This window comes from Chlorocebus sabaeus, chromosome 25, assembly GCF_047675955.1.
Source record: "Chlorocebus sabaeus isolate Y175 chromosome 25, mChlSab1.0.hap1, whole genome shotgun sequence".
Lineage (NCBI taxonomy): Eukaryota > Metazoa > Chordata > Mammalia > Primates > Cercopithecidae > Chlorocebus > Chlorocebus sabaeus.
This window is the reverse complement of record NC_132928.1, coordinates 18,011,491-18,031,513: the sequence shown is the minus strand read 5'-3', so window position 1 is coordinate 18,031,513 and position 20,023 is coordinate 18,011,491. Positions and strand designations below refer to the sequence as shown.

The window sequence follows — 20,023 nt, the reverse complement described above, 5'->3', positions numbered from 1 at the left end:
TTGCAGAATTTTTATCATTTATGTTCAGTCATTAGCTTGTTGCATGTTAACATGAGTGTTCCATAAGCACTCTATCTTTAAACAATGCTTCATTATGGAATTACATAGTATTATATGACCACTGTAAAACAAGCTGCAAATAAAATGTAATAAAATAACAACAACAACAAAAATAAAACAAACTGCAACTTTCTTCTCAATGTATGGGGCTTGATTAGATCCTTGTTCAAAGGAATAAACGGCAAGAATCATTTCTTGGGAACAGGGAAATGTGAATATGGACAGGGTGTTAGGTAATATTAAAGAATTACTGTTAATTTTGTTAGGAGTGATAATGGTAGTATAGTTATACAGGAAGAAGTTCTTATTCCTATGCAGTGCATACTGAAGTATTCAGGGGTAAAGTGTCACAACATCTTGGGATTTATCTTAAAATACTCCACATATGAAAATAAAGAAAATATGGCCAAATGTTAGTAACTATTAAACTTTCATGATAGATATATGGGGCTTCTTAAACTTTTCCCTCTACATTTTTGTGTGTTTGAAGATTTTCATAGTTAAGTTAAAAAAAAAAAATGTAGTCACAAAGTAGTACAAGCCTCCCTCCCATGCCCTCTAGTGGCTGGTGGTGGTGAGCTGGGTGCAAACAGGCTGGCTGCGGCAGTCTTGAACACACTCAACCTGTCCCCTCCAAAATACCGCCAGCCACTCATCAGATACTTACAAGGACACTCTCAAACTTTTTGTTCTTTTATTTGTGGTTATTGAGTTTTTAAAAATATAAATGGAAGCAGATCTCATTAGTCCCTTTAACAACCTGAATCCAGAGGAACAACTTCCGGACCCACATGAATTTGAGAGCCACCAGCTGGGATTGCCTGTAGTAGGACAACCAGTGTCTGGTGGGTTCTGTCCACATGCCTGTGACTGGAAGGGAAGGTTTTCATTGGCAGCCAGTTACTTAAGCTTAAAAAAGAACACCACATTGAAAACGTAAGGTCTTCCTTCTCTTTGGGGAGAATAGGTACATGTGAGGTGATAGGGAAGGAGAAAAATAGACATTCTCTTATCCAGCCTCCTTTGAATCTCTCTCCAGGTTAACCACTTCCTCTAAAACATTTGCTGACCCATATCCAGGGCACCGGGAAAGCTCACAATGTGGAGGCCTTTTTCTAATTCTCCCCCAGCACTTTTGCCCCTACCAGCTGAGCAGTCTGCTTACCCAGGGTCACTTCTGCTTGTTCCAAAACTTTTATGCCAGTTGTTATTATTGTTATGATTAAAGTGCAAACCAAGAAAACGTAAGTGTAGAACTCCCACCAGACAAAACATATAGGTCACAGAAAAGCACAGCTTGGACCTACATCAAAAGTTTGGCACCCAGGCACAGTGGCTCATGCCTGTAATCCCAGCACTTTGGGAGGCCACGGCGAGTGGATCACGAGGTCAGGAGTTTGAGACCAGCCTGGGCAACATAGTGAAACCCCATCTCTAATAAAAATACAAAAATTAGCTGGGCGTGGTGGTACACGCCTGTAGTCCCAGCTACTCAGGAGGCTGAGGCAGGAGAATCGCTTGAACCCGGGAGGCAGAGGTTGTGGTGAGCCGAGATCACGCCACTGCACTGCAGCCTGGGCAACAGAGTGCGACTCAGTCTCAAAAAAATAAATAAATAAATAAAAATAAAAATAATTTGGCAATCGAGTGAACTTTTTTATGTCTTCAAATAAAATATGTAAGATGTTTAAGATACCTATTTTAAGTGATTCTCACATCTACCAATTAAATTAATAAGCCAATCAACTGTTTCTTCTTGATAGTGTTAGATCAGAGGTTTTCCACCATCCTATGATTCTCCGTCCAGATTCAAGTGAAAATCAAAAAAAACTTCAAAAGGGAAGTTCAAAACCAAATCATTCAAACAAACTTTGTTTCCACTGAGGGAATACACAGATTCCCCCCCCCCCCCCAATTGATTCTATCTCCTCCTAGCATTTTATTGAGGCTACTATTAAGGTCCACTTGCATTTTCCGCATGTGCACTGGTAGTTGAGGGTAGACACTTTCCCCACCCATCCCCCTCACACCCCACTTCAACCCCAGAGTGTGTGGGAAGGCCTCCTGGCCTTCCAGATTTTCCATGGGTGATCCACACATTGGGTAATCCACATACCCATCATCAAGGCCTAACCGTGTTAGAAAATGGAAGGACAATGAAGTCTGCAGGAAGCTCTTCTAGAACATTTCACTCAGCTGCCTCAAGGTCAGTCAGGGGTTTGGGCATCGCTTTCTGGAGAAAGCCAGAGAGCAGGTGTGACCAGCTGCAGAAAGGGGCACCCTGGAATTGACAAGCCTGGGCTCTTTAGAGGAGCATCTGAAGACCTTGGAGCTTAGCCTCTGAAAGAAGCTGTTCGGGACTGGCCACAGACCATGTGATGACATTGTGGCGTGGGGTAATGAGTAACCTACCTCCACCCCTAGCTACACCTCTTGGAGAGCAGCTGAGATTCTCATCCCAGTGCCAAGGTAAGAGATGGATCAGGCCACAGGTAGGTAGAGATGTAGCCTTTGGATCTGTCCCTTCATAGCCCAGGATTCCAAACTCAAGAACAGACATTATTTTTGCAGGAACAATCTCACTGTTCATGAGCAGCTGGCTGCAGTTAAAGGCAAAACAAGTGTCCCTGTCTGAGCCTCAAGTTCCACATTTACTAGCTGAAAAGAGTGGATCTAATTGTCTCTCTGGTCCCTTCCAGCTGTGCCTGCCCATAAGGCTGTGACCCGTCTGCAGTGGTGAGCTCAGCCAGTCACTAGCAAGAATGGATACCATCCAACAGGTCCCTTAGCACTGGGGATGGGGGTAGGGGAGTGAATGGGACATCCCTGAAATTGGGGTGAGAATCTAGGTCTTGCAAAAAGGCAGGGCAACTGTCCCCTTTTAGACAGAAGCAGGAGATGAGGATGGGGCAATGGTCTGTCTTTCAAAACCTTGAATCCGCCAGTTAGGGAAGGGGCTGCTCCCGCAGACTCGCGCAGGAGAGGGCAAAGGCGGTGCGGCTCTACGACCTAACTCGGCTTTGTGGCCAGAGGAAGAAGATGGAGCTTCATTTTACAGCAGCGTCTTGGGATGCAGCCGCCTCTTGGGTCTTCTCTTCAGGGCTAGGTGAGGAGGTTCCAGGGCCCGGCGCTCCAGTCACCGGCCTATCATTCCCCCTGCAGACGGCTCCGCTTCTGGGCAGGGGAGCGGCCGCGGTCAGTTGGCTTTGGGCGCCCGGAATTCGGGCATGCTCCAGGACCGCAGTGGCGGCGGCGCGTCCCGCTCCACGTCCTCGGAGATGGTCCTGATGTCGCTGGTGAAGGGGGAGATGCGCGCGCGGGTCTTGAAGGTGGCCAGGCTGCCGCGGGGCCGCAGGCTCCACTGGCGCGTCAGCTTGTGGGCCTCCTCTTCCTGCTTCATCCTCTCCAGAACCTCCTGCAGCACCGAGCGGAAAATCTGGGACACCTCCTGCACCTCGGGCTCCTGCTCCGCCAACAGCTGCCGGAACCTGGGCGGGAGGGGAGGGCGCTGGGGCCATTCATCCACAACAGCGGGCCTGGCACCCCGGGGCGTCTAACCCCGAGGGGCTGCCCGTGCATCCTCGTGGCCAGTTAGTCCACTCTACCCTGCTCCTGAAGCGAATCAGGAACCACCCCACGTTGCTACTGATTCAACTAATCCTGAGTTCAAATCTCAGCTCTGCCACCTCTGGCCTCCATTGGCCTTAGCCTCCTCGTCTGTAATCTGAGATGACAGCTGCCTTTTTGTGAGCTATAATGAACTAAGGTATGTAAAGATCCTGACACTTACCTAAGGTTGTTGATGATACAGCATTAAGGGGAGCCCTTTGCAGTGCCAGCCTTACTGATGGGAGGCCTTCTGGCTAAGCCGCTCCTGTCTCTTCTCCACCCCCTGGCCAGCATGATCTTTCTGAAACCTATATCTGATTATGTCACTGCCCCTGTGATATTCCTTCCAGGTGCGCTGTTTGCCATGCACAGGGGTCCCCTGATACTTCCCTGGAAGACTCTGCACATCAGCTGGGAAGAATCACTTGTGGCCCCGACATGTCCCAGGTTCTCCCAAGGCCCGGTGTGGTTTCCCAAGCTGTTTACTCTGCCTAGGCTATCTTTGCTTAGAGCTCACAAGTTAATGCTAGCAAGTCTATTTAATACCAGGTTTCCTCCACCAGATTGAGAGTCAGGACTTCTCAGCAGTGACATGAGACCGGAAATGAGACAGGACAATCATGACCTGTGTGCACTCAGTCTTCCCCCTCACTTTTGAGGTTTCATTTGCCAGTCCAGGTGCCCTTTTCAGCAGCTCCACCCCATGACCCACCCCTGTCCCCAGGTGCTTCTGGAATAGATACGCTTTGGGAGGCTTCTGCAGTCCAGATTCAGAAAGCTGGGGGAGGGTAAGGTTCTCCACCTGGAGGAAAAAAGGGGAGGGGTGGTAAAAGCTCTACAGAAACCAAGGAGTGTGAACGGGGCTGAAGAAGGTGAATGGGGCTGAAGGAGAGAGCTTTTAAAGAGAATTTCAAAGAAAAAGGTGTACAATAAATGCATATGTTAGTTAAAGGGATGGGTGAGGGAAGATTTTGGGAGACTAACAGGAATTTTAAGATGTTTTATTGTGGATTTATTTTCCTTTACAAAGAGAAATGTAGATAAAGAACTTGAGTTATTTTGAAATTACTCGATGATGCTTTGAGAACAGCACCGATTCTTCTGAGACAGGACCATGTGGTCACAGCTTCGGTAGGATTACATTTAAATTCAAGGAACATTGTGGCACCCAAGCTCTAAATGTGCAGTGCCCCAGAATTCTGTCTGAAACCTTCCTACACACTCTCACACACACACTCTCTCACACACACTCACACACACACTCTCACACACACACTCTCTCATACACACACTCACACACACACACACTCAAACACACACACTCATCTGTGGGCAGACTAGCATGAAAGCTAACAAGCTAGGATAATTAAGAATCTGATTTTGGAGAAATGTCTGGGAAAACTTCTCCAAGAAGGTAATATTGAAGGTAAACTGACGAAAGAAAAGAAGCCAGGTAAGTTAAAATCCAGGACAATAATAATCTGGGCAAGGAGAAGAGAAAACTCAAGGGTATTGTGTTCTCTTGAATCAAAACTCACACGCCTCCAGGAGCTGCCTCCTGCCTCCTGCTGGACCCCCAACCCTAGCCCAGTGTTTCATGGTTTCTTTCAGATTCCTTTTCCCCTCTTGCTCCTTCTAACAGGTAACTAGGTCATCCAGGCTCCCTGGCTCTAGTCCTGGTGGCTTCAGGCCCCTGCCACTGCAGCCACCTTTCCTGGAGCCTGCAGCCCAGCAGGGATCCCCATCCCAGTGCTCACCTGAGGATGGCAGGCCCACAATAGGATGGGTGGATCTTAACGCAGACATCCTCCAGCTGCAGCCGCTCACTGGGGCTGAGGTCATAGGTGGGCCGGGGTGTGCTGGCCAGCCAGCTGTAGTCCACACCGGTGCAGACCTTCCTGACTGCAGTGCTGCGCTCCCGCTGCTGCCTCTCAGCCTCTCGCATCTGGCCCGTCAGCTCCATCATAAGTGTCTCCAGCACCATTTCAGCAGGGCTCCTGGAGGACAGTCGGGATGGGGCCTCGTTCCACCGAAGCCATGAGATGAGAGACATAGCCCCTGGCCCTGCTGAGACAGGACAGGTGTGCATCTTTCCTGGGCCCCTCTGTTAGTTAGGGTGGGGAACCTGGGAACCCAAGGGGAAGAGAGGAGAGCTGGGACCCAGGGGAGAAGACCTGCTCCGCCCTAACAGCTGAGTGGCCTCAAGTAGGTGGCTTAATTTCCCTGAGCAATCATTTCTAATTCTGTAAGACAAGATAGGGCTGTTGTGCCGGGCGCGGTGGCTCACGCCTATAATCCCAGCACTTTGGGAGGCTGAGGCCAGCAGATCATGAGGTCAGGAGATCGAGACCATCCTGGCTAACACGGTGAACCCCATCTCTACTAAAAATACAAAAAATTAGCCGAGTGTGGTGGTGGGCGCCTGTAGTCCCAGCTACTCTGGAGGCTGAGGCAGAAGAATGGCGTGAACCCGGGAGGCAGAGCTTGCAGTGAGCCGAGATCGTGCCACTGCCTCCAGCCTGGGCGACAGAGCGAGACTCCATTTCAAAAAACCAAAACAAAAACAAAAAACATAGGGCTGTTGTGAGAAGCAGCTGTGAATAAACTTTGTACACTGTAGGCATCACATAAAAGTAAGAGACTCTTGTGGTTATGATCCTTAAAGCATCTCCAGGATTGTGCCCAGAGAAAGGGCCTCCTGAATCCCCACTAACTCCCAACACAGCAGGACACATATGGACTATGGCTGAGCACAAGCTTTCCCTGTGATTTAAGGGGAACACACATACACACTCACATACACACACATACTCAGAACAGATACATCCTATGTCAGTGTACCAGGAAAACACCCTCAGTTTTTAAATGCCTCCAGCCTATTGACGAAAGACACTTAGAATTCTATGGGGTTGGCCAGCCGTGGTGGCTCACGCCTGTAATCCCAACACTTTGGGAGGTCAAGGCGGGCAGATCACCTGAGGTCAGGAGTTCAAGACAAGCCTGACCAACGTGGAGAAACCCTGTCTCTATTAAAAATATAAAATTAGCCAGGCGTGGTGGCGCATGCCTGTAATCCCAGCTACTCAGGAGCCTGAGGCAGGAGAATTGCCTGAACCCGGGAGGCGGAGGTTGCAATGAGCTGACATCACGCCATTGCACTCCAGCCTGGGCAACAAGAGCAAAACTCTGTCTCAAAAAAAGAAAAAAAAGAAAAAAAAAAAAACTGTATGGGATTAACATTAACCTGGAAAAACCCAACTTACCCACCATTCATTCATTCATTCAGCATTAATCAAGCACTGTGTACACATCTGTGGAGGGACATAAACACGAAAGGATGCCAGGATCCTGCTCTCCAGGAGAGGCAATATTTGTTGAGTAAAAGCTGCAACATCAATGGAGAGAGGGAACTCTGCTGGTGAAGCACAGAGTCAGCACTGATGTGAGAGGGGAAGGAGTGACCCTAGACGATGAAAGGGGCCAGAGTGGGCTGAGAAGTGAGTGTGAGCTTCAGACACGTGGGCTGATGGAGAAGGGGTCCCAGGTGGAGGCAGGATCCGGCCATAGAACAAGGTGAGACAGCTGGAGGTATGACAGCAGTGAGCCTAACTCATCATGGAGCCCCCACACGGGCCTGCTCAATACAAGTTTGGTGAAGGACACACCGAGTAGATGAATGAATGAATGAATGAATGAATGGGTGAATGAGCTACTCCATGACCTGTCAGATGTAGTCTGTAATTCTGACCACAGTGAAGGGAAATGACATTCCCGAGCTAAAGCCTGAAGTAGGTCTTCAAGGTGCCCCACTTCCCTTTTCTGCACTTTTCTCCCTCTAAGCAGTTCCCCCTTCCAGGCACCAGTGATCCCATTTCTGCTTAGACCCTCCATATGCAAAGGAAAGAGGTCAGATGAACTCAGTCTCAACTGGTGATGAGGGAGGTGTCATGGTGATGAGGGAGGTGTCACCTCCCTAAGACACTTGCATTTTTAGGCCACCTGTTGTGGGAAGTCAGAGACCCCAAATGGAGGGACCGGCTGAAGCTGCGGCAGAAGAACATAAATTGTGAAGATTTCATGGACATTTATTAGTTCCCCAAATTAATACTTGTATAATTTCTTACACCTGTCTTTACGGTAATCTCTGAACATAATTTGTGAAGATTTCGTGGACACTTATCACTTCCCCAATCAATACTCTTGTGTTTCCTATGCTTATCTTTACTTTAGTCTCTTAATCCCGTCATCTTTTTTTTTTTTTTTTTTTTTTTTTTTTTGAGGCAGAGTCTGGCTCTTTTGCCCAGGCTGGAGTGCAGTGGCCGGATCTCAGCTCACTGCAAGCTCCGCCTCCTGGGTTCACACCATTCTCCTGCCTCAGCCTCCCTAGTAGCTGGTACTACAGGCGCCCGCCACCTCGCCCGGCTAGTTTTTTGTATTTCTTAGTAGAGACGGGGTTTCACTGTGTTAGCCAGGATGGTCTCGATCTCCTGACCTCATGATCCGCCCGTCTCGGCCTCCCAAAGCGCTGGGATTACAGGCTTGAGCCACCGCGCCCGGCCTCATCTTTTTTTTTTTTTTTTTTTTTTTTGAGATAGAGTCTGGCTCTGTTGCCCGGGCTGGAATGCAGTGGCCGGATCTCAGCTCACTGCAAGCTCTGCCTCCCGGGTTCATGCCATTCTCCTGCCTCAGCCTCCCGAGTAGCTGGGACTACAGGTGCCTGCCACCTCGCCCGGCTAGTTTTTTGTATTTTTCAGTAGAGACGGGGTTTCACCGTGTTAGCCAGGATGGACTCGATCTCCTGACCTCGTGATCCGCCCGCCTCGGCCTCCCAAAGTGCTGGGATTACAGGCATGAGCCACCGCGCCCGGCCAATCCCGTCATCTTAAACTGAGGACGATGAATGTCGCCTCAGGACCCTGTGATTGTATCAACTGCACAAACTGTTTGTAGAGCATATGTGTTTGAACAATATGAAATCTGGGCATCTTTAAAAAAGAACAGGATAACAGCGATGTTCAGGGAACAAGAGAGGTAACTTTGAACTGGCCGCCGGTGAGCCAGAGGGAACAGAGCTATATTTCTCCTCTTTCATAAGCAAATAGGAGAAATATCACTGAATTCTTTTTCTCAGCAAGGAACATCCCTGAGAAAGAGAATGCGCCCTGAAGCTAGGCCTATGGACGGCCCCTTTTAAGGCATCCCATCTTTTATGGTTGAAGCCGAAGGGATGAAATAAGCCCTGGTCTCCAGTAGTGCTCCCAGGCTTATCAGGTGGAGGAAAATTCCCGCCTAATAAATTGTGGTCAGACAGGTTACCTGCTCTCAAACCCTGTTTCCTGATAAGATGTTATCAATGACAATGCATGCCCGAAACTTCATTAGCAATTTTAATTTCACCTCATCCGGTGGTCCTGTGATCTCGCCCTGCCTCCATTTGCTTTGTGATTATTTTATTACCTTGTGAAGTATGTGATCTCTGTGACCCACACCCTATTCCTGCACTCCCTCCCCTTTTGAAAATCCCTTATAAAAATTTGCTGGTTTTGCGGCTCGGGGAACATCACGGATCCTGCCAATATGTGATGTCTCCCCCTAACACCCAGCTTTAAATTTCTCTCTTGTGCTCTTTCCCTTTATTTCTCAACCCAGCCGAGACACTTAGGAAATAGAAAAGAACCCACGTTAAACATCGGGAGTGGGTTCTCCCGATAGCCACCCTCCCACCACCCTGCACCCCAGTGCTTAATCCAGAGAAATGAATTGTTAAGGTAAATAATCAGACACAAAGGAGAATATTATGATGGGGTAGCAGCAGCCTTCTGGAAGGCCACACCTAAATCCCTACTTAAGATGGAGATTTGAATGACCAACTCCTTTAGCAATCAACAGAATTAAGAAATCTGAAAACAGGCCAGGCGTGATGGCTGATGCCTGTAATCCCAGCACTTTGGGAGGCGGAGGAGGGTGGATCACTTGAAGCCGGGAGTTCAAGACCATCCTGGCCAACACGGTGAAACCCCGTCTCTATTAAAAATACAAAAATTATCTGGGCGTGGTGGCACACGCCTGTAGTCCCAGCTACTCAGGAGGCTGAGGCAGCAGAATCGTTTGAACTGGGGAGGCGGAGGTTTCGGTGAGCCGAGATGGCGCCACTGCATTCCAGCCTGGGTGACAGAGCGAGACTCCAACTCAAAAAAAAAAAAACAAAAAAAAACCCCAGAAATCTGAAACTTTTCATTCTCCACTCAACCTAAGCCTATCACCAATGGAGGCTTCAGATTACACAGCTGACCCCTTCCTGGGAGGGTGGGATGAAAGGACGAACCATTAGACCCTACTCCTGGGGTCAGTAGCAGCTAGGACGTTTACTTCTTAGCTTTTACCTGCTGTATGTGCCCAGAATAAAGAGGTTAGGCAGTACTGTGTGTACTGGGGGTACTGGGGAGTGGGAGTGCAGGAGTGGAAGTGTTATGGCCAGAGAGCCAGGAGCATCAGGAGCCTCGCCTAAGGCTAAAGGATTCCATCAGTTCAGGCACAAAGACTGCAACTGTAACTGAATGTATCACTTTCCCTGGAGGGTTTGTGTTTTTCAAAGTGTGTGGGTTAGGTTGATGCTTAGCACCAAAAGAGTGAATGGTGTCGCTGCAGAAGAGTACTACAAGCATGCGGAGTCACTCATTCCTGCAAGGGCTACTGAATGTGCTAGGCTATTGCACAGCTCCATGCCTTTGTCATATTCCTCCCTCTCTGTCTGAAATGCCTGCCCATTCTTGTGGAGACCAGGTCTAGGGTCAGCACCCTCAGAAGGTTTTCTTGACCTTCCCACCTCCCAGGTAGATGTGGCCACTCTCTACCTTGTCCCCTGAATGCACTCTGCACAGGTGTTTTTCAGAGCTCAGGAGCACTTTATGGAACATGACTGCCTACCTCCCCTGACCCCGGGTGTGGGATGTGAGGGGGCCTGTGCCTTATTCCCCTTTCCATCCCTGGTGCTGGACACATAGTCAGTAGGCACTTAATAAATAGCAAACAAATGAATGAATGAGTATTCCCCTTTCCATCCCTGGTGCTGGACACATAGTCAGTAGGCACTTAATAAATAGCAAACAAATGAATGAATGAGTGCCAGAACAAAGGAACGAATAAATGATGGAGAAGCTATAACAGTTGGATCAAGGAACAAGCCCCACAGACCTGACCTGACCTGACCCTGAACAAGAAGGCATTTTTCAAAGCTCCTTAGGGAGCTTTTTTCTTCTTAATCTGAGTTTGCATTTGAGTGGAAAGAAGATTGCAAGAGAGTGGCTTGGCAATAGAGGGTTCTCCTGTGGCCGGGAGAAATGTGAGAGAAGAAATGGGAGACAATGAAGATAACTTTTGCCTCCAGGGCAAACAGACCTCAGAATATCCATGCCATGGCCACATAAGCTAACAAACTATTAAATAAAGCATGTTCCGTTTCCTTCCTTGTCAACTATACCTTCCTAACAATGTGGAGGGTGAGATTCAGACAGCATTCTTGGACTCTTCAGAGTTCTTTTCTGGCACATGGAGGTGGGTTGGGACATCTCCTGGCCCTCAGCCAGCCTCCCTCTCTTCCCACCTCCGTTTCATCCCACATGGTAAGGGGCCTTGCAAACACGTGTGGGGACACCCCAGCTTTCACCTCCAAGACCCAGCCACACCCCCGCAACTAGCCACCTCTTTGCCACCCTCTGACTTAGGGTTTCTCACTGGCAGTGCCATCTGCCCTGCTCAGTGGCCCCTTCTGTGGGGAAGTAGGTGGGTGACTGTCTGGCAGTGATTTCGGTCTCTAAGCCTGATCTCGAAGGGAAGTGCCCACAGGGTGGCATGTCTACTGGACCTCCAGACGCCTCACCTCGAAGCAGAGTAAGGCCAGAAGCAAGCCCGAGTACATTCTGGGGTGCAGCCTGTATGGGGGCCTGCTTTGCTGGGCTTAAGTCTCCCGACCTGAGCTGGCCGCTAGAAAAGGTGCTTTGTCACCCGACTCTCCCAACTCCAGATGGCAGGGGCTGAGTGGGGTGATCCCACCTGAGTCCTGAATTTTGTGGGCTCTGAGCCTCTTTGGCCAAGGTGTAGGGTCTCACAGGGGAGGAGGGTGTTCTGAGTCACCTCCTTCCCGTCCCCTCACTCCCCGCAACTCTGGCCAGGACTGGAAGCTTTGGCAGAGACAAGATTTCTGCTGGTGCTATTTCTGTCCCTGGTGCCAGCTGCTCCCCCAGAAGGCTCTTCAGTGGGTCCGATTAAGTTCTTAAGGGCAAAGGAGGGAGGGAGAGAGAGGGAGGAAGAACAGAGACAGAGAGGCAGGTGGGCAGGCTAGACAGACTCCAGAGGGTGCCGCCTTATCCCAGGGTATGCCCAGAACCTGAACCTCAGCTGAGACTGGGACAGACGTGGTGCCTGGGGGAGGTCTGTTAAACAACAGCAAGAGCAACGTTCGCTAAGTATCTGGCACAATTTTCTACACCGCCTGGCTCCAGATTCACCACTGTGGCAGAGCCAACTCCTCAGTGTAAGCCCCGAGGCCCCCACACTTGGCTCACCACCTGGTGAGTGGCAGTGCCGTGGTGACCTCAGAGTCTTCCTGTGATGAATGGTTCCTACTCAGTCAATGGCACTTATAACCAGCCTCAAACACACAAACACTGATTGAATCCTTGTTTTAAAAAATTAGGATAGGCCAGGCACGACGTCTCATGCCCGTAATCCCAGCACTTTGGGAGGCTTGAGTTCAGGAGTTCGAGACCAGCCTGGGCAACATGGTGAAACTCCATCTCTACCAAAAATATAAAAAATTAGCCAGGCGACATGGCACGCGCCTGTAGTCCCAACTACTCGGGAGGCTGAGGTGGAAGGATAACTTGAGCCTGGAAGGTAGTGGTTGCAGTGAGTTGAGATCACGCCACTGCACTTCAGCCTGAGTGACAGAGTGAGATCCCCATCTCAAAAAAAAAAAAAAAAAAAAAAAAAAAAAGAAGGAGACACCCTTTATCAAGTTAGGAAAGATCCCTTTCTTTATATTTAAAAGAAAAAAATGCTGGGTGTGGTGGCTCACACATATAATCCCAGCACTTTGGGAGGCCAAGGTGGGTGGATCACCTCAGGTCAGGAGTTTGAGACCAGCCTGGGCAACACAGTGAAACCCCATCTCTACTAAAAATACAAAAATTAACCGGGGGTGGTGGTGGGCACCTGTAATCCCAGCTACTTAGGAGGCTGAGGCAGAAGAATTGCTTGAACCTGGGAGGCAGAGGTTGCAGTGAGCCAAGATCACACCACTGCATTCCAGCCTGGGTGACAGAGAGAGGCTCCGACTCAAACAAAAAAAAATTAGGATAGCTGAGGAAATTTGAATATGAGCTGGATGTTAGAAAACGATCCATGGGGCCAGGCACGGTGGCTCACGCCTGTAATCCCAGCACTTTAGGGGGCTGAGGCGGGTGGATCACCAGTAGTCAGGAGTTCCAGACCAGCCTCGCCAATATGGTGAAACCCCGTCTCTACTAATAATACAAAAATCAGCCAGGCGTGATGGTGCACGCCTGTAATCCTGGCTACTTGGGAGGCTGAAGCAGGAGAATGGCTTGAACCCAGGAGGCCAAGGTTGCCGTGAGCCCAGAGTGCAGCATTGCACTCCAGCCTGGGTGACAAGAGCGAAACTCTGTCTCCAAAAAAAGAAAAGAAAAAAAAAAAAAAAACGATCCGTGGAATACTGGCCAATAGCTCAATCTTAGGAGGTGCTGAAGTGTTTACGAGTGTCTACAAGATTCAAATAGTTCAGAAAACGTTACATAAATATGTATACACACACCCCATAAACAGGGTGTTGGGGCTCAGAAACTAATATCCCAAGATATGGCATTGCATATGCTGAGCTGAAGAAGCCTCCGGTTTCTCTGGCCCTCCCCATGGCCACTGTCTCTTCCAAAGCCCTTTGTCTGCCTAAGATCCAGATCCACCAAAAGGAACAATGTTTTTTTTCTTCCCTTAAGACTGAGAACGAGCCCCCACCTGAACAGACCCTCTCACAGGATAATGTACAAGTTCATTTTTGATCCCTGCCCCATTCATTCTCCCTAGTAATCCTCTCACCAGAACTGCTCTTCTCCCCCTCCCATAACTTGCTTTGCCAGGGTGGTAGGTATATACGCTTCCGAACCCCAGTGTGGGGTGAGCAGTGCCTCTGTGATTCTCCCCATGTATGCATTCGTGATAAATGTGTACGCCTTTTCTCCAATTAATCAGCCTTTCTTGAGGTGATTTTTAAGTGAACCTTCATAGGGCCAAGCCCTTGGCCCCTACAAGGGCAAATATGGCAAAATATTAGCAATTGTTGTATCTCGGGAATATTGATGGATATTTATTGTATATTTCTGCATGTTTATGCATATTCACAGTTTAAAAGTTGGAAAAACTCTACCTCAAAATTCACTTGTTCAGGAAGCCTTCCTGATTCACTCTACCTGACGGCCTGCATTGTTCCTAGGGACTCCTGCTTGCAGTTCCTATTCTGCTCATTTCTGCTGCTGTGCCTTTCTCCACCCACCAGCCTGGGCATTGAGGCCTTGCACAGTGGCATGTGCGGGGAGGGACTAGGGCCTGGAGACTGAAGCGCAGGGCTGAGTTCTCATCTGGTCACTTGCTCAGCAAACACAGGAGGAGTATGTGACCTGCCTGTCGCTGTGCTAGGTGCTGGGACTCCCTCAAGGAGTGTACACTCAAGAGAGGGAGGAAAACAAGCAGACAGGCAATTGCGATGCCGCGAAAGGCACAGCTCTCCTGAATGGAAGGGGACTCCTAGGCCTCAGCTGTATAATTAGCGCAGGGTGTGCCCCAGAAGTACCCGCCCACTATTCTCTGCATAATCGCTACAGCTCATTAACCGTGAGGCCTTGGTTTCTGCATTTATAAAATGGTGTTCAGACGCCAGCTCAGCCCACTCCACAGGGTTCCTCTGAGACTCGGGTGGGAGACAATATATGAAAACATTTGGTAAACTATAAAAATCCTGTGCAGTGATCAGGGGTTGTAATTCTTATGACACAATCAGGTGGCTAGAAAGTTCACCTGGAGGCCGCGTGCGGTGCCTCACGACTGTAATTCCAGCACTTTGGGAGGCTGAGGCAGGCAGATCACTTGAGGCCAGGAATTTGAGACCAGCCTGGCCAATATGGTGAAACCCTATCTCTACTAAAAATACAAAAATTAGCCAGGTGTGGCAGCGGGCGCCTGTAATCCAGCTACTCAGGAGGCTGAGGCATGAGAATTGCTTGAACCCGGGAGGTGGAGGCTTCAGTGAGCCAAGATGGTGCCACTGCACTCCAGCCTAGGCAACAAAACAAGACTCTGTCAAAAAAAAAACAAAAAAAAAAACCCACCTGTAAAGAGGTCTTGAAGGCTCTGTAGAGAGCAGATAGATGACCAAATCCAATGACGACACAAAACAAGAAGAAAAGAAATGAAAGCCAGCTAGGAGCATGGGCTGGACCCTGCTTGTTAAGACCCCTATCCACCTTGGGGTCCTCGGTAAGAATCTTTGGGCTGCGTTTCCCTCCTTTGTCTGGGAGCCAGCGTGGGGACAGAGTTGCTGCTGTTCATTGACACATACAGGCCTTCTGTTCCCTCTCCCCATATTCCTGGGGCCTGGGGTCCAGTACCCTCCCCACTCTCACGCCCACTCACCACCTCCACTGCTTTTGACCTCAGATGCATGCTGGGCGGCCTGGCTGCACCCCCACTCCGCCTCTGCTTGATCACCAGCTCAGGTGGAGCAGGCTGGGCTTGGGGAGACAGCGCAGCCTTCAGCAGAGAAAACCTGAATTCAGTTCCTACGCCCTTCCCCTCCCGCGTAGCTACCTGTGTCCAAGTCACCTTCATGGCCCCAAACCTCAGTTTCCCCAATCTATAAGGGAATAATAAAGGTACCTACTTCAAGTTACTGTGAAAATCAAATGAGGTCATGTCTGTGTAAATGTTTTATTTTTATAAACTAACAATGAGCTGGTTCACCTAGATCAGTGGCTACCATTGTCGCTTAGTACAGATTCTTACCCTGGGGTCCTAGGGAAAATTCAGAGATTTATGAACTTGGGTGGGGAAAAAAGTCATCTTTATTTTCGCTAACCTTTGACTGAAATGTGGTATTTCCTTTAGTTATGAATGAGGGCCATGGACCACAGTAGTATCAGTAGCCCCGTGGCTTTATCTCCAGCAGAAATCATAGATTTTTCACAAAACACTTTAAAGTTGTTATTCTTGAATTATCAAGTATGCGCATCGCTGCTATGAAATTGTGGCATTTATTAGACTTGCTACTAGGTTTTATAATCTCACATGTTGATGGGGAAGCACACAGATTACTGTATCACAATCGTTTTTTCTTTCTTTTTGATAGCTGCGTTTCAGTAGAGCTCATTGCCTTTGTAACCCAGTGAATTTACTTTTATGCATGTAGAAGCATTTTTCTGAGAATGTGTCCACAGGCTTCACAGACTCCCAAAGTGGGCACAAAAAGTAAAGGATCTCCTGGCTTGGTGCAAGCTTGACCTCAACTTTGTTCCTGGCCTTCTCCATCCCTGGCTTCTGGTCACCATGCTGGGAGAACTGAGCCTCCCTGTTTCAAGAGAAGGCCCAGGTGGTGCGGCCTCCGGTTTACAGAGCCGAGCAGATGATAGGGAAGCCCTCGCATGTTCTGTCTCTGCCTTCTGCGTCACTCACCCACGCCCGTTATCTTCCATTCTCTGATCTTCTCTTTCCTCTTTCCTTTCCCCTTCATTACCTCTTCCACCCCCACACTCTCAGAGCCTTCCTTTCAGCCTATTTTTGAACGTCCCTGAGAATAGCGTCTTTTCTGTGGCTCCCTGGGAGGCGCCACTACCAGCTGTGGCTCGTTAGCTGTGCTGGAAGAACTCTCCCGTTGTGCCTCAAGGGCAAGAGGAGTCTCTGGTTCCAGTTGGCACTCGGAGGGGGACCAGGGATGTCTCAATGGTGGGAACAATGGGGAGTGTGACCTTGGAGCTGGAAGCAGGGCTCTGACCCCCTGCAGGAGGGATCAGAGTGCCCTCACTTCTAGTGAGAACTGAGGCCCTGCGCTGGCCCCAGTCAAACAGTGAGGGCGTGCAGACCTTGCCCAGGAAGGCTAATTTCTCAATGCAAAGGGAGCCATGGCCAGGGGACCTGGCCCGGGTCCTCCGCCTCGGAAGCTGAGCTGGGCATCTGCAGGCCAGGGTGAGGGGCTGCCCTGTGTGACCCACCAGGCCCGGGCATGGAGCAGCACCTGAGTCAGGCTGTCCCAGAGCACTGGCTGTTTCACTGCACAGGTAGCCTGGCTCTGCTGACGCCAGACCCTCAGTCTGGGCAGAGACTTCTCAGTGGAGGCAGAGAGTAGGTGCTTCTCTGGTGAATCTTCCTCCCAGCCCTGTGTTTGATAAAGCCCAAGTCCAACTTTACAGATTGCAAACTGACCTTATTTCTCTTTGGCATCATAGAAAAATAACCTGTAATCCACCAAGCCCGGTATGAGTGGGCATGACCTTTGGATCCTCTGCCCACCTGACAGACATCTGCTTGTTTGTCTGGAACCCCTCAAGATACAACTCCTCCCAGCAGCCAGCCTCTCACTGCCACCCACCCATGCAGCACTGATCCCCGTCACCAGGGCCTGGCACAAGGGCCCATCACCACAGCATGTAGCAAACACGTTTCTCACGTTTTTGGTTGTATTTATCTCTCCCCGACCTAGCTATGAACTCTGCAAGGGCGAGAGGTATGTGGGTTGAATCTGCTGCACACGGTAGCACTTGATAAGCGGTTCCTGAATGAATGAGTGAATGGCAGCCAGTCCTCCCCATTCTGAGGCAGAGGCGCAGCCAGGAGAGGGCATGCACACAGGTCTGACTGGCCACAGTGGGAGAGGACTGACTCTCCTCCCTCAGTTGCAGTTGGACTTTCCTTCTAGGCCTGATCTTCTCCCTGGTGCCCCACCCTGCACCAGTCTGCCTGGGCCGGCTCTCCTGGTCGTGTTATCGGGGATGCACAGACTGTTCCACGGTCAAGGAGACTGAGACACATCCATCACCCTTGTGCCCTGGGTGCTGCTGCATCCCTAGAGCCTGACTCTGTGCCCTGGACTTGGTAAGTGCTTGAATCACAGTGTGCAAACGGATGCAAGAGTCTCTGATTTGGGTTTCACTTTCCTTCCCCCTGCCTGCGTCCATTCTATAAAGGCAGAAGGGAACCTGCTGGAGCTGGGTCCTCCCCGAGAGGCTTGTAGTTCCAGAACAGGCGGAAGCGATGGCTCCCACAGGTTTACAAAACAAGGAGCAGGCTATAGCCCCGAGGATGCTGTAGGAACCTCATCGGTTCCAACTCCTGTGGAACTGATGAGGACTAAAGGGGCCTCACTGTGGCCATCTGGGTCCTGGAGGTGGGCAGTTTTCTAGGCTCCCCAGCCTACCACACCCCCTGAGGCCACCCAACCCAGCTCCAAACCTCGGCCCTAACTTCCAAAGGTGCAGCTGTGCCAGGGTGCTGGTGGGGAAGACTGTCTCCGGGGGAGACCTCCGTCTTACCTCTGAGGTCAGCCTCTGCTCAGGTGCAGCGTTGCAGCAGGGGGCCTGCGTTCTGCTTCCCAGTCTAGGAGAAGAGAGTGTCTGGATATTTTCAGGAGAAAAAAAGAAAGTTGAGCAGCCACAGCAGGGCTTCTCTGCTGCTGCCGACTGGACTCAGGATTTTGCTCCTCTTTGGGTCTCTGAGAAGTTTTACCAAGAGAAGAGACAGGAGGAGAGATCCAGCCTGGGCTGTTGTTTGCGGTGTGTGTGTGTGTGTGTGTGTGTGTCCCGCGAGGCTGGAGCCACAGCTTCCCTGATGAACCATGGAGGCGGGCCAGCTCCTGAGCTGTGGTTGCCCTGGAGACCCACCTAAGCCTCTTTGCCTGGAGCAGCATTATCTGTAGAGGGAGTGGCTGATCCATCACAAAAGCCTGAGGCCACCCAGGCCCAGGCGGTGAGGGAGCACTTGTGTCCAGATGGCATTCTGGCCCCTTCCTCCTCCAGCCGGTGCTCAGTGTGGCACAAACTGGGCAAGGCCATGCTCACCCAACCCTCTGCTGAGCCCTGGTGTACCTGCTGCTGGCAGATGTTTCCAGCTGCCTGGTGGGTGGCTCCTGGATGGAGAGCCCCTCTTTCTATCAGCTCCCTCCTACAGGGAGGGGATGATTCTGGGTGCTGAGGACAGGGACCTGTGAAGATACATCTCCGCCTTTGCCCCACCACATCCCTTGCCTGTCTTCCTCTCTGCTTATCTAAATTATTTCCTTCCCTCAAGGCAAGCTCAAGAGCAGACAGTTCTGACTTTCAGAAGGAGGGCTGTCCAGGGAGATGAGAACATGGAACATAAAACATTGATGTTGAGGTATTTGAGATAACATTTGGGGCTAGCGGAAGCATCCTGTTGCTGTTCTGTAGCATCCCACACTCATGTCTGGGCCTCCTTCCTGTCTCTGCTCTCTGGTCACGCTGTCACTTGTAGACTGTTCTGGCTAGGAGCCATGTGTGGGCCAGCTTGTACCTCACAGACATTAGGTGGCACTAAAACAGATGCACGCTGCCCTGTGAGGGGCATGGGAACACTGTAATGGGCATGAAGCTGCATTATAATAGATCTTAGGTAATCCTGTGCTGGGTGATAGAGTGACTTATGAACACATCTGGTTTTGATTGTGTTGGAAATAAAGCAGAAAGTACAGCCAAGAAGAAGTTAAACAGTGGCTGATGAAATGGACTCAGGTTGCCCGCCTGCCTGCCTGCATGATTGCGTCCCTGGGTGATTTATCACTTTGTGATTGCTCTGTGGCTGCTTCCACTCAGCTGGTTCCATCCGCCTTCCCTCCTCATCCATCGAGCAGGCAAGGGTCTTGAGTCAGGAGCTGGATCATATACTTTTTGTTTGGGTGAGGGAGAAGGGACAAGATGGAGGAAGGTGAACAAGAAGGCATAATCCATGTTGCTTCCGGGTTCTTCCTCACCAACTTTCCCGCGCACGGGAAAATGCAGCCCGCCCCGGGACGATGCAGATCAACTGAGCATGCGCCAGGTGATGTCAATCCGAAGAGATTGAAATTTACCCGGCCACGCCTACGGAGACGCCCCTATCACACCCTTATCCCGCCCACTGCCCTTCCCCTTCCAGTACCAATGCATAAAAGTCCGCTGCCGGCCGGGCGTGGTGGCTCAAGCCTGTAATCCCAGCACTTTGGGAGGCCGAGATGGGCGGATCATGAGGTCAGGAGATCGAGACCATCAATCTCCTGGCTAACACTGTGAAACCCCGTCTC

The 20,023-nt window shown here is 50.2% G+C and overlaps 1 protein-coding gene across 1 annotated transcript; it reads right to left on the bottom strand.

Annotated features, from left to right (window-relative positions):
- Positions 1-740: 740 nt before the first annotated feature.
- RD3 (RD3 regulator of GUCY2D) lies at positions 741-6,705 on the bottom strand. Its single transcript, XM_007988521.3, has 2 exons — positions 5,427-6,705; positions 741-3,548 (listed from the first exon to the last, which is right to left on the bottom strand). Exons 1-2 carry the CDS (start codon positions 5,756-5,758, stop codon positions 3,257-3,259), a joined length of 624 nt encoding a protein of 207 aa, XP_007986712.3. The 5' UTR covers positions 5,759-6,705; the 3' UTR covers positions 741-3,256.
- Between the last annotated feature and the right edge of the window lie 13,318 nt (positions 6,706-20,023).

What these genes read in the sequence shown, in the direction of transcription:
- RD3 (XM_007988521.3), bottom strand. Translation starts at nt 5,758, where the DNA reads ATGCACACCTGTCCTGTCTCAGCAGGGCCAGGGGCTATGTCTCTCATC. An exon ending in TGTGGGCCTGCCATCCTCAG is followed by an intron (nt 3,549 to 5,426) that starts GTGAGCACTGGG and finishes CCTCCCGCCCAG; the next exon opens with GTTCCGGCAGCTGTTGGCGG.